General features: G+C 35.3%; 1 protein-coding gene across 2 annotated transcripts in view; it reads right to left on the reverse strand.

The window, feature by feature from the left end:
• Window positions 1-15,510, reverse strand: part of mh (DNA-dependent metalloprotease SPRTN) — a 150,298-nt gene that overhangs the window by 99,228 nt on the left and 35,560 nt on the right. For both annotated transcript variants that reach the window (XM_090391530.1, XM_090391529.1), the window contains exon 4: window positions 8,330-8,438. In XM_090391530.1, the coding sequence (XP_090247656.1) occupies window positions 8,330-8,438 (109 nt within the window). The remainder of the gene's footprint in view (window positions 1-8,329; window positions 8,439-15,510) is intronic.

The following is a 15,510-nucleotide window of genomic DNA, read 5'->3' on the forward strand; positions in this document are numbered from 1 at the left end:
GGGATTGCTGTACAAGTAGTCTGGACGCAAAGATACTTCACATGCAAGCTTATTTGTCTACACTTAGAGAAAGGATTAAAACATGAATATAATTTCTGTCTAGTATAATTTACTTTCTAACCAAGTGAAAGAAACATTCTACAAACAAGTAGCATCGATTTCTATGGAAGAGTAGAGTAACAAATCATGCTACACCTTTTTTCCATTGAATCGAAATTGATCCCAAGAATCAATTTGTATTGTAGTGATCTGGAGCAATTTCTGGTATGGACTTGGACTTTTAGTTGGTCGTGTGGAAGGATGAATGCAATGGTTTGTACACTGTAGTGGTTTTATGATTAACTCATTTCTCTTTCAACAATGCATCATGTCATACAGGCTATTGAGATACTACTAATCTTTCGCTTCTCATTCTTTTTAAGTTACTATACTATCTTATATTACTCTTCTTAGACATTCTTCAATATTAAAAAAATAAGGAAGTGTATTTCTAATATCTTAATTTAAAAAAAAAAAAAAAAAATGCTGCTTATGCCATCTGTTCATATCCCTAATTCACATCTTTGGTCCCCCAAAGATAAACTTTTTTCTTTCTAACTCATCTCTCAGATCTGTACCTTGAATCTAGTTTGAACATCAATTAGAAGTATAGAATATACTTCTAATTTGGTTTTTGGATAATTTCTCTATGGTTTTATTCAACTGGATTCCTACCATACAAAACTTGTTTATTCAATTATCTATTTTCATATCTTATTTGCCATCTTCACTAAAAATTGTGCCTGATCAGATAAAATATACAGGCTCTCTACTGAAATGCAACTAACGTTTCTGTCAATCTGCATAACTGATTTTAATGCCAAATTTGTCACAGTAATTATTTAATCTGGCTAAAGACTTTTGAAGACATGTAGTCAATTTAGTTAAGAGAATAACAATGTAATTTGTATAGGTTGTCTGACCTATAAACTCTCAAAATATCATATTATACATGTCTGCAAGGAGATGTGCTTTGCATTATGGGATACTAAGGCAAGTGATGAGAACTTATACCACTTTTGCCATGAGTTGCCCCAGTCCTGAAAATACTTCAGGCACAAACTTTGTTTGCTTACACTTGGATAAAGGATTAAACCTAATATATAATTGGTAGCATAGCCAAGTGAAAAAATTTCCATCAACTTATCTCTAATCCAGAGAATTTTAATAATAAGGTGTGACACCTTTTGGCAACTGGCAGATGGAAATATGACTTCTCCATTATTTTCACCTTAGTATCACCACCCCTGGGTCTGGCTACCACTGATGAGACCTCAATAAAGGTTTGAAACCGGTCTGGGTAGTGACCCTTCCCTTAATGCATTGCATTATACATGTTGGCAAGAAAATGTGCTTTGCATTATGGGATACTAAGGCAAGTGATGAGAACTTATACCACCTTTGCCATGAGTTGCCCCAGTCCTGAAAATACTTCAGGCACAAACTTTGTTTGCTTACACTTGGATAAAGGATTAAACCAAATATATAATTGGTCTCAAAATATTCTGTCAAATTTCTCCAAATTTAGAGGAAATTCTTCCTTCTTCATTAAAATTCAGAAGATTTCAAAAATAAATAATATCAGGATTATCTTTACAACCCACAGATTTTTTAATCAGTTTGATGTAATTTTGCTCTTCACAAACATCCAGCTGGATGTTTGTCATAAATTCAGGTTGTCTGTTGTCGAACAAACTGTACAAGCAAATAGAAGGAACAGCAATGAGGTCTTTTACTTCTCCTACTCCAGTAATTTATGTTAAGGAACGTTTTGAACATCATATCCTCAATCTTTTTTCTCTTAAACCATCTATTTGGTACAGATATGTTAATGATATTTTTGCTGTATGGAATTTTTCCTTCTCTGAACTTCATGAATTTCTCGTAAAAATTAATACAGTAAATCCAAAAATTAAATTTGGTTTTACTGGATTATTTTCTTATTTTGCATCAACCTAATGGCAGTCTATAGTTCTCAGTATGCAGGAAACCAACTTGTACTAGCAAACATAAATGCTGCTTCTCGTCATTACCTCCATCAAAAATATGGTGTGATTAAAACTTTAGTTCACCATGCACATAAACTATGTTCTACTGATTCTCTTTTAAATAATGAAGTGTCATTTATCAGAACTATTTTCATCTAATGGTTATAATACAAAAATAATTGATAAAATAATTAATGATTATGGCCTTCATTCTAATCCTCTCTGAGAAGACATTTCTAGAATTTCAATTCCATATGTCAAAAGGACTATCAGAGAAATTTACAGGACTTCTTTGACAGATTGACCTCCAAGTTTCTTTCTCTCCAGTTCGAAAACTAAATTCCTTCCTAGCTTCTTTAAAAGACAAATATTCTCCACTCTCTTATCCTGGAGTTTACAGGAACCCTTGAGGTTTTTTTTATTAAGGGCAATGGTCGTTCTGCTCAGATTCATTTAAAAGAACATTATGAGAATATTTTAAGAATCTGATAAGTCTGGTTTAGCTAGTCAAGTCTTATCCACTAGACGAAGGGAATTCATTTGAAGAAAACTAAAGTCCTACATAAAAGTTATTTTCTTCTTGAAAGATTATATAAAGAAAGTCGTGAAGCCCATAATAACAGTCCAAACCTCAATAAAATGATTGTTTTCATTTCTTTTCTTTATTAAAAAGGTAATTATTTAAATTCAAATACAGTATGACATGAAAAAAAAACAGTACTGAACTTCAACATTCCCCTTTATGAGATATGCCGTTTGACTGCATGCACATTAACAGAAGAGCACATGTAGAGTTTATGGCATTACATTTAGCTATAGCAATGGATCCAGAAGATATTTTTGAAAATATGACTGGTGGTGGGAGGACTAGGGGGCCATGAATGGAAGCTGGGCAAGAGCATGGTTGACAAGGGTGTTAGAGCTAGGTTTTTTACTTGGAGAGTAGTGAATGAGTGGAATAAGCTTCCAGAGTCTGTTGTGGGTGCTACGACCATGAATGAGTTCAAGGCAAGGTATGATAGATACTGTGTGAATGTCGAATAGTTGTTCTTGACATGATGTTAGGGCCTCCCTCGATGAGTCTGTCGACTCCTTGGAGTTGCCCGGAACAACAACAACAATAATAATAATAATAATAATGGTGTTGACATTGGAAGAAAATATGTTTATTGTTGCGTATTATTTTTGTTTTTATGGAGCAAATGGTCCAAGCCTACAACATGTTTGTGAGCAGTTTGTTCATTGTTTCCATAAACATGCCCAAGCAACAGTGTCATCATTGCCTTAACTGAGAGGTTCCGACGTACCAGGAGTATTCTACCATAATGCAAAGTGCATTTAGGGAGACCACAAATGCCCATGATTCTCATTTGTTAACACAAATGAGAATCAGTCAATGCTGAACAGTGGTAAAACTTGGGATACTGAAGTGGTCACTACAGAGAATCCTTAAAGAGCTGGGTGCCTTTTTATACAGCATTCAGATGGGTCAGTGTTTAACAGCAATGGATTATGCTGCAGCAGGAATATCTCCACACACACGTGCTGGCCAATGTCTATGAAGGTCTGTCCTTCCTCCATAATGTCTGGTTCTCAGACGAAGCATTTCCATCTAAGTGGTCATGTAAACGGACGAGCCTACAGGTTTCTTGGTTTCTCGAGACCTGAATTTGTTCAAGAGAAACATCTTCACAACAGAAAGTCACCACATGGTGTGCGGTTTCCTGGCAATGGTATGATTTGACCCTACTTTATTGAAAAGAGTGGTTCCATTCACCCAGGATTTTCATGATGTGTAGTGCAAAAAACCTTCCATTTTGTGCACAGGTATTCCAACAGGACAACACTTCCCTGTAAGGCTGATTTCGAGGTTCACCCGCACCCTTCACGTTTTACTGATCTCACATCACTTTTGTTTGGGGTCTGTTGAAGGAATGATATTCCACCATGACCTGTCTTCAAACCTTGATGAACTAAGGGATAAAATTCTTTAAGAAACATTAACAGATTTCATTCTTCTCCCTAATCACATGATATGTGAAGCAGATGTCCCAACCCCTGTTCTCCAAGATGAAAGAGAAACTTCGCATGTGCTACAAAACCTGTCTTGAAAGACAAAGTGCCCATTTCGAGCAAGTAATCTACCACATTATTATTATTATTATACAGATATCTCTATAAAGTCATAAGATTCACTGTGAAAGACCCACACTAACTGTCATACACACAATATCTATCAAACCTCTCCTCAAATTCATTCACTATCAATAAACTCAACTACTTACCTTATAATATATATATATATATATATATATACAGATATTTTCATGTGCTGCTCCACTGAAGTAGATGGTGCCATTCCTCCACTTTCCCTCAAGCCTGTAAACACTGGCCACCATCCAATCACTGTCCAGCTCCAAACATATTGGATCAACTTTGCATCCTCTTCCTTCATTTCTATCTATCTCTGTTCTTTGAACAGTCTCTCCCATTCAGTTTCCTAATAAGAACTAAAACCTTTACTTGTCCACAGGTTCCTTCTTTCTACTTGACCACTAACTCCACACAATGTGCTATAGGTTTTGCATCCTCTCAAGTGTGTAGATAATATATATCTCCATAAATTGTGTGTGTGTGTGTATTCAGGGGTGCCTAAGGGTCAAAGCTGTATAACTGAGAGGAGATCTCCATAAGCCTTTAAAAAAAAGTGGAGAACCAACCACAGCTTCTGATCTAACGCCCACTCCTCACCTTCTTGTGGTGCACCCTGTTTAGTATCTACCTGGATACTGAACGAACGAGGATGGGCTAGCAATTTGGGCTTTAGCCAACCAAATTGCATTCTTCTTGGGTTAAACCAATATTTCAAATGATGGTACAACATAACAGAATTTCATGCCAGCTGGGGCATCACCTGGTTAAACAAGGCCCCTGTTGTTTTTGCCAGAGAACCAGGGCAAACAGTGAAAAGTCAGCTACTGGAACAAATCCTGCAACACATGCCAACTCAATATCCCCAGAGTTCAAGAACAGTACTATGAACATAAGAAATCTGAATGGTAAAGAAATGGAACTAGCAAAAGAATTGGATAAGTACCAGATCAACATAATATGGGTGACTGAAACAAAAAAGAAAAACTGGTGAGATCGTTCTAAGCAATAAATACAAAATGGCAAGAACAATCAGGGAAAAGAAGGAGTACTATAGTATTCAACACTAAATACGAGGCTAATCTTCTTGAATGGCAGGCAATATCAAGTAGAGTGATGTGAGCAAATATCAGAGTGGGGCACTTGACAGTGAGACTTTTTTGTGTCTATAGTCCCACAGAAGGTTCTACTAATGTAGAAATGGAAGAATTTTTTTGAGGCTTTAGAGAAAACAACTCAGACAATGAAAAAGGAAAAGGTGGTCCTGGTTGGGGATCTAAATAGCAGAGAAGGAAATGACTGTCAGATATACAGAAATATTTTGGGTAAATTTGGAGAAATACCTGTTGGATTTCAGCTCAGGACATGGACTGGTTATTACTAACACAATGTTCCACATGAATTTCATATTGAAAACAGGATATGTAAGAAAGTTTTAAAGTGGATAAAAGTTGAACAGCTCTCAGATGTGAACTGCAGACTACAATACACAAACACTATTCAAGAAAAAATAAGAGTTTGAGAATAGGAACCAAACCTTGAAGTTTCAGTGGCAAGCCCTAAAGAAAACATTGATTAATTCAGCCAGAGAGGCATGTGGTGAGGTTGTCTACAAGGATACAAAAATCACAACTCCATGGTGGACACAGGAAGTTGAAGAGGTAGTGAAGGAAAAAAAGAAAGCATATCAAAAGTTCCTGGCAAATAAGTCAGCTTGTGCTCTGAGAGAATACAGAGACAAATGTAAAAAAGCTAAAAAAACACTATGAAAAACTAGATAAGCAAAAGTCATGACTTTTGCTTATCTAGTTTGACAAGAACATAGTTTGACAAGAAGACTTTGGCAAGAACATAGAAAATAAATATCAGGAAGTAGCAAAATATTCTGGAGGTTGTTGAAAAAGCTTAGAAATGGAGGCAAGAGTGCTGTAGAAGGAATCAGATATAAAGATGACATGAAAACTGGAGAAAAAGATATCCTTGATGTATGGAGTAATTACTTTGAAAAATTGCTAAATGAAACAAGCAGTGACAGCATAATGGCAAAAAAAAAAAAAAAAACACTCAACAGGCAGGCAATCAAGAATGCATACTATACTCTTGAAGGAAGAAAAAGCCATTAAAAGCCTCAATTGTGGAAAGGCAGCAGGGGGGAGGTCAAATTTGATCAGAAATGCTCAATTATGGAAGTATAAAAATCTTGCAGTGGCTACACTGCATAGTTCAAAAGACCTGGACAGAGGGTTGAATTCCAGATGATTGGAGTAGAGCTCTCATAGTACCCATATACAAAAGAGAAATAAAACCGAATATGAGAATTACACAGGTATTTTTCTACTGAGTGTTCCTGGTAAGATTCATGCAAGTATACTTGAGAAACAGTTGAGAAGGATTATGGAAGGGAAGCTTGGTGAAGAACAAGCTGAATTCAGGTCAAATAGAGGTTGTCAGAATCAGATTTTCACTTTACAACAAATAGTTGAGAAATCATGGGAATATAACAAACGTGTATTTAAGTATTGTATATCTGGAAAAGGCATATGACAAGGTGTCAAGAGAGTAGCTATTCAAAACTCTACAGTAATATGGTGTCAATGAAGCATTATATCAAACAATACTTAGTCTTTATTTAAGTTGTATGTCAGCAGTTAGAATTGAACAAAGTACAGGAAGATGGCTTGATGTTAAATCTGGTTTCAGACAAGGATGTACATTATCTCCCCCTCTGTTATTCATTATCTATATGGATCACATTATGAAGGAAAGCAGTATTAAACCTGATATCAAAATTAGAGAGATGATAATCTCAGCTCTTTACTTCATGAGCATGTTATACTTTTAAGTAAATCCAGTACAAGTCTGCAAGATTCCCTGACTAAATTGAATAATTGTAATAAATTTGGCATAAAAATCACAATAATGAGACAAAGACAATGAAAATAGGCAGAAACATTGAAAATATCAACACTGCATCGTGAATGGAGAACCAACAGAACATTTCAGCTACTTAAGCACAATTTTTTGTGAAGAAAGTAAATGAAATATGGAAATAGACAACAGAATCAACAAACATGGTATGGTAGAAAGTCAACTGAATAAATTTATATGCAATAAGAGAGAAATTAGTCAAAACACTAAATCATTGTATACAAGACAGTGTTCAAACAAATTTTAACTTATGGATCTGAGAGCTGGGTTAGAAATAAAACACTTGACCAAAGACTAGGAACTGCAGATGAGAATCCTGAGAAAGATTAGTGGCATGAACATATGGCATCATGAGGATATTAGGAAAGAACTTGACATTGTTAGCATCCAGGAATGTGTTAGCAGAGCTAATCTCAGGTGATATGGTCACTTAAACAGAATGGGAGAGGAAAGATTAGCAAAACAAGTGTTCTCTGCCAGGTTAGCAAGAAAAAAAAAAACAGAGGACAACTATGATATAGGTGGATTGATACAGTAAAAAGTGCATTAGAAGACAGAAATATGAGATCTGATAATTGGAGTCTTGACAGATAACAGATTGATTTGGAGGAAATTGTTGATAGGAAGTTAGTAATGATGTAAGTTCTTCATGTAGTACTATCATAATATCCTGTACACCACTTGGGGATACATATCAGTAATTTGATGATATATATATATATATATGGGAAAGGAAGGAAGGAAGGAAGGAATGAGAGACTAGTTTTCATACAAGCAATTTTTCTTCTCCATTTAGGATGAAAAAAAAAAACATGCCATTTCTCCTTTGAGATCCTGTGATCTTCTATAGACTTCCAGCTTAAATTTATCCTAACGTAAAGTGCTTAATTGAAACACATGATGACATGCAAACATAACCTCACTGGACTTAGATTTCAAACTTTATAACTCTAGCATGAGACTTTTGTTCTAAATAATGAGAAAACAGGTATGACTTACACCAATTTGATTTCAGTTATCACACTGGTTATCTGCTAGGAGCTTTTGAAGAAGTTAAAGCTGAATTTCACTGACACTCCTAAAGCATGCCAAATGATTCAAAATAAAGGTGTCAGGGAATTTGATAAAATAAATAACTTTTAGTTTACTGCACAATACTGAAAACTGGTCAGTCAAAAATTTATTTTACCATGATTGATATTTATTACTGATCTTTTACTTACAAGAAGAGTTTCAACTAAGTCTCGACGAGGACGAAACTGAAGAAGTGGTTGACTTAGGCTGATTGAACACAATCCCCCACGTCTTTCATAACGGCATGTTCCAGCACATCTAACGAAAACAAATAAACAAAGAACAGGACACTCTAATAAACATTTCAGTGGAATAAGAAATTTTTTTGTGCATAAAAAAAAAAAAGTGACAGTTATTCTATTATGAAGGATAAAAAGGCCAATTTAATGACAATTTTAATGTTACTCTGCACTGAATTATTGCCATAATACCTTAAATATTATGATTAAGGCATGCTGGTACAGGTGTCAGATATTTTTGTGTCATATATTCCCACTTGTTTCCTGACCAAAGAATCTCAAAACTTGCCTATTTGAAATATTGAGTACTTTTTTAAATGGAATATAGATTTGCTACCTAAATCAGGTAATAACCACCAGCATTTTCAGAAGAAGACAGTTAAAAATCATATAATTGTGAAAGTTATGCTATAAAGAAAAGAAATGAAGAAATTATGAAAGAAATTAAAAGAGCCTGTGTAGCTCAGTGGATGTGTCGTTTGAACATCATGATGCTTGACTGCACAAAGGAAGACTTGGTTTCAAATCTAGTAGGTGACTAGAGGAAATTTTTCTAAGCCTTTTTTTGACCTGGTTCCCAAGTTAGTAAATCTCTGACATGGGCAAGCAGGTTTTTTTCTCCTGAAAACTCAGGTTTTTCGTCCCATAAACTCAAGAAAATCAACCATAGAACCCACACTATTTCACACATTAAATATATTGTTTTAAGGTTAGGGACCACGAGATGGCAGCACTTGTTGAGCCATCTCTTCACTGTGTGACACTTAATTAGTGATAGCCTTGGGCCAGCTATCTCTGATTGGGTACCAGTGGAGATTGAATTGCCCACTCAGTCTCCAAAAGTTAGATAGAGCTAAAACAGAAAAAATTAAAAAATATAAACATAAATGGATGGAACATGTTGAAAGAATGAAAATAGAAAGATTACCAAAACAAGCCTTAAATTAGAAATCACTAGGAAAAAGAAAACCAAGACGTCCTCTTAAAAGATTCAACGATGACTTCTAAAGCTGGAATAGGCCACTCTAGGCTTATATCCTTGACAAGCTTGATGATGATGTCAGAAAGAAAAAGCAAAGTTAATAAAAAAAACTTGATATTAAAAATAAAACTTCAAATATTTATATTATATGCAAACTACTTTCCTAATACAGGAATACAGATGAAGCCATTCTTTTTAACATTTAATATTCTGCCCTTGATTGTCATCATTTTGCACTTCCAACTATTTCCTCACATTATATAATATGTGCAGTATTGGAAATGTCAGAAGCATTTAATTGCTTCTGACATTTCCAATGTTTTGGCTCTAATGATCCTGGTTGGTACCACTAGTGAAATAACAACTTTAATAAATTACTTAATATAGCTATCACGCCTAAATTCCATTTAAAATTACTCACTTGCCATCTGAAACAATAGATGCACAACAGAAGAAAAGGGAATTTTGATCATATATAAAAGGCATCTCAGAATAAATGAAGTTTCAAGAAAATTTAATTTACATACATTTTAAGATGTTGCAAAAACTTTCTTCTTTCTTGCCTTTAGTCAAGGACAAACTGCTTCCACTGCACCCTACAGTATATTATATCCCCTGCTTATGTCATCTCTCACAATTTGATCTAGGTCAGAGACCTGCAGGAAATACATATGGACTACATTTCCTGAAAGTAAGTAAATATGACATAACAGAGGCTCCACTGAAACTACTTTACATATGAATGATTATTCAAAGAAAATGAAGACCTTAGTCATTGTCAGCTTGAATACTATAATAACTATATTGACTTAGCAGCTTTAACAATCACAGCATAAAGAGGATAAGTAATTACATAGACACATGGCCTTTACAAAACTGTGGAAAGGAATAATCCTCAACTGCCGAATTTAAGAGGTACACAAGAGTAATTATTCAGATTTATAATTCAACTCCTAACTATAAGATAGTTGTTTCCTCTAAATTATAATGATGTTTCTCTTGCACTGTATTCGGCAACAATTTAATCACTTATATGTAACTCATTTCATTCTTTAATCTTTTGAATGTAACTGACCTTCCTACTGTAATAATGCTACAGGATATCTAAGTAAAATATTACTCATTTTAAGTAATAAACTTAATTTAAAAAATGCAAACGTCAGTGGGTTCAGAAGGAACCTACTGACATTTTATCTTTAAAAGCTAGAAGTTGTAGTTAGGAAACACTTTGTGAAGAAATTTGTTCCCTAGAATAGAGACAGATGGAATAAAACAAAAGATGGGAATCAGGTTCAGTGCATTTGCAGCTGGATAATAACAGGAGGTTGAGCAGTGCTGCTCATGTTTACAATACAATGGAAAGCTGGAGGAATGATGGATGCCAGTTCAGTGAAGAAGCATGCATGGAAGTATACCTGCAAAAAAGCCAGAGCTGAAACACTATCCATGAGACAGTGATTGAAGTAAATCAGCGAGCAAGATCTATGTGTATCAGCTGAATCACTCTCTAACAGCATCAAGCATTTTTAGGGAGGTTTTGTGCACCATTCCAAACTTAATCAACAGTATTGAAGGTTGGATAAATTTGGAATTTGTATAGAGTTAATGGCTAGATAGGTGAAAACTAGTGTCTCGAGCAGAAAAGAATGCCTAATTTTTTTTTTTTTAAGACTGGACTAGTGACCAGGTTTATGTCAGAAAAGACTAAGTAAATGTCAGTCCAAGGAGAGATCTGATACTGTCTGGTGATCTCTGTATTCCTTAAGGTAAGGCAAGGTGAGGTGAGCTCAATAAGATTCTTTTGGTGAGAAAGGTAAGACTGCATTTCGGTAGTACTTAGGTTATTCTTTTCCCTAATGAATAATATGAAGAGCAGTGTTTAAAGCTTTCAGATTTCAGAAAGCTTTCAAACATTAAAGCTTGAATGTTTGTGTGCTATAGTTTGTTTAGCAAGCAGAAGGAATGGAGTGCACTATTACCTACAGGATTATTAATCAATGAAAGTAGGTCATTTATGTATAGGAGAAAGAGAACAGGCAACAACAGAACAAAACATTGAGTTCTGCATTGGAGAAGCTCAAAGAGAGGAAGCCATCCACCATGACACACACACAGTGAACCAAAGAGAACACTGGCTATCCAATAACAGAGGGCAGAAGACAGACCAAAGGATGCAATTTACTGAGTAGGCATCATTAGAAGCTCTGGAAATGTCAAGAGCAACACAACACATGCATCTCTAAACCATTGACCAGTGGTGTGTGATGTAGGCTAAGATGTCTGGCATGGAACTAAAGTAGTAAAATCCATGATGATGGTCACTGATTAACTGGTGAACCTCTAGGTAGTTAAAAAAAAAAAAAAAGACAGAGAGAGAGAGGAAGTCATCCACCCACTTGACACTGTTGATGACCTCCATATTTTGGAGAGGAGTGATGGATCACTCCTTTCCAAAATATAAAACGGTGGGATGGGTCAGCAATTTGAAGGCATACCTATTCCCCAACAACCAATTTTTTTTTTTTTTTTTTTTTTTTTTTTTTTTTTTTTTTTTTTTTTTTTTAATAGTTGGATATATGCTTGCTTCCACATATTGAGATAAGTGCTAGCTGAACATAAAACAGTGTAGAGATGACACAAAACAGGTGTTATTTCTGGAACAAAACTTTTGCATACAACTAAGGCGATACTATCGAGACCAGAACACCTTTTTGCATCTAGGCTATTTAAAGACCACCATTCTGATGTATTTTTTACCAAAAGACCACAGAAGATATGATACACTGTTTTGAGGAGGGTAGGAGGTGATTTTTTAAGGTTGTGCTAGTGACCAGGTTTATGTCAGAAAAGACTAAGTAAATGTCAGTGTTCTGACATCTTTTTTTGCCAAAAGAACACAGAAGATATGATACGCTGTTTTTGGTAGGGTAGGAGATTTGCCTTATCTATGCAAGTTAGAGAAGAATCATGTAGGAGGTCAACTATCTTTAGGTATAAGTTGGTGCCATTTGGATGAGAAAGAGGTAGAAGTATGTTTGATGGCCTTTGCAAGGGATCAGAAGTCATGGTTGCGGTGTCAGTGTAGATTAAATATGAAGTCAATCCAAGCCACCTGCAGTATAATGAATTTTTTTTTTCCTTCTTGAAATGCTTTGGTACACATGTTAAAGCATGGCTTAAAAAGTGAGTGAAAATTTTGGATGGAATGTGGAATGAAGATGTTCACACTGGTCAGAACAATTTCTTAAACTCACTCAGAGCAGATGTTTGAATTAGAACAGAAGCAATAGTCTGATAAAAGAAACAGAGTAGAAGTTTAAGAGGCTGTCCCATTTGACACCCCTGTGGTGCCCAAGGACATAAAGTTGGGTGCATTTTGAGGGAGAGGAAACATGCATAAGATTATGATGTGTTACTAAGATGTGGTAACCTCTACAGTATATCTGGAAGGAAAACTGGTTAAGAAAAGATCAAAGATGCTGGGAGAGCAGGCTTGTAGCCTGACAGAGGTATGGTTTATGTTAGATCACTTAAAAATACTTCCGCAACTCACATTACAATAGTGTTACCAGTATTCTTACCACATAAAAATGACTGGAATTTGAAATAGTTCATTAATTATTCAACTAGCTTCATGAAATCCATGTGTTTCACATCACCAGGAGAAAGAAGTGAATACTATAAAAATCAGATTATAAACAGATCACATTCACAATGTTTGAAAACAGGAATAACAAAGAAAGCACACGTGGTATGAAAATATCAGCCAGTTCATGGTCTTCTGTGAGCTACTTGCAACTGTGTGCATATCATGTTTGAGAGAAAACTATACCTGATGTAAAATCATCTCATCTCATTTCTTATTGCACTGTTTTATCATTTCAGATGAACTCTTTGAACACTCTTGAGAAGAAATTGTAATCTATGAGGAGCATTTTGGTTCGTTGACATAGTATTTGATGTTTAGTTTCAGTTCCATGTGCTGCCAATCCTGATTTGTATTTTCTTTCATTCTCCACTTGATGTGGTCAGACTTGCATGTAACTACTGATCTGTCTGTCTGTCCAATGTAGCACAACCCACAGGTAGTTTTTTTTAAATGATGGATGAGGAGGTTTGGAGGTTTCAGAGGAGTTAGAAGGAAACCTTTATACTATGTTGTCATAGTAGCCTTGATATCTTATTTGTGACTAACTGTTATAAGAAACTGTATATAAAATGACTAACTGTATATAGGGGAGAATCACTGTTTCTTTGAAATCTTGGGTTTCATGTTCATCTGACTGTCTGAAAGATTAAATGTAGAATTTTTTTATTTAAAAAACTTTCACAGCTTGCACATGTAACAAAAAATATATAGAATTTTATTCAAAAATCCCAATATATTTCATCCAACGTTATGTGGACGTCATCAGAGAGACAGACAGTTCACTATATTCAAAACATGAATCACAATAATAAGTTCTAAAAGCATGTGTATATTAGCTCATGTCTCAGTCACAGTTGAAATATATGATTACACTATTAACTACATTCAAAACATGAACCACGATAATTAGTTCTCAAGGATAGACAGGATAGGAAAGGAGGGAGCATGATGCTAATGATATCAGATGACGTGAATCCAGTTACAGTTGAGACCTATGATTGTAGTAATAGTAACAGTATGTCTCATGTGGCAATGAATTTGAAGCCATCTGGTGTGAGATGGAATCTAACAAGATTAATTACATAATGGGGTGTTGTTACAGATCTGGTGGATCAGTTGCTACTGATGAAGAAATGCATCACTAAATAGAGATGATGGGCATGAAAAGAGTAATTATAATGGGAGACTTAAATTATCCAAATATTGATTGGGGAGCAGTAAAATCTCATAAGAATGAAACTGAATTTATTGAGCTGTTGCGAGAACTTCCTCAAACAGCATATGACAGAAGGAACTAAGTCAAAGATAGTTAGATTTGATTATAGTGTCAGAGGGTGTTTCAATTAAAGACATAACTATTCTGCCTCCAGTTAGTGACAGTGATCATGTGGTACATGACAAAGTGACTAAGTTTATGAATGTTAAATTCAGAAAAGGTTACAGGCTGAAACTACAAAGCAGAAAATTAGCCAACTGAGGAGTATACTGAGTTCAGTGGAATAGTATTGGTTGCTGGATGGGAAGAATATCGACAGTGGAAGGTAGCATTTAAAAAATACTTAAATGATGCACTAACAGAATTGTGTCCCAAGAGTTTGAAGAATAATTAGGGTAGAAGTAAAATGGATGTGTAATCTTATTAAGCAAGGGATTCGTAAAAAACAGATGATGTGGAAGAAATAGTGTTCATAAGGACGATGTCCGTTACAAAAATTATAAGCAGTAGGCCAGAATAGACTCAGACTTAGCTTTCTTTGGTTACCTCCTTGCCAGTTTCTTTTCATACCCAGACTTAGCTTTCTAAGTCTGAGTATGAAAAGAAACTGGCTTTGCAAGCTAAAGATAAACCCCAAAGAATTATATCAATATGCTACAAGTAAAATAATGAATGAATATGAAAGAATAACTCTTCTGCATGCAGATGGTGTGAGGGTAACAGATTCAGATGAGGTTGCTGAACTGAGTACCCATTTTGTCAAAATCTATCACCCTGGTGTATGCAACATTAAGTTCACTGCTACTTCTTCACTGAATGAAGAAACTCAAGTGTAAGAAGAGGAGGTATTAGAGCTGATGCACAAACTGAATAAGAATTCAGCAATAGGGACTGAGGAGATATCAGCACAGGTGCTAAAAGAGTGTTCAACTGAACTGGCTATTCCTTTGACCAGGCTGTTTAATATGAGTCTCAGAACAGGGAAGATTCCACAGGAATGGAAAGAATTTATGGTAATTCCATTGTACAAGGGTGGTGCAAAGACCGATGTATCCAACTATCAACCAATTAGTATCTCAGGAGTGGTGATGAAGATTTTGAAAAAAATTAGTTAGGGCTCGCATTCAGAAATGGGTTGACAGTGAATCTCTACTTTGCAATGAACAACATGGGTTTACTAAGGGAAGGTCATGTTTTAGCAACTTGCTCACATTCTATAACAACGTTACCATTGAACTAGACAA

The sequence above is a fragment of the Typopeltis vanoorti genome, chromosome 4 (assembly GCF_054136105.1).
Source record: "Typopeltis vanoorti isolate ZY-2024b chromosome 4, IOZ_Tvanoo_1.0, whole genome shotgun sequence".
NCBI lineage: Eukaryota > Metazoa > Arthropoda > Arachnida > Uropygi > Thelyphonidae > Typopeltis > Typopeltis vanoorti.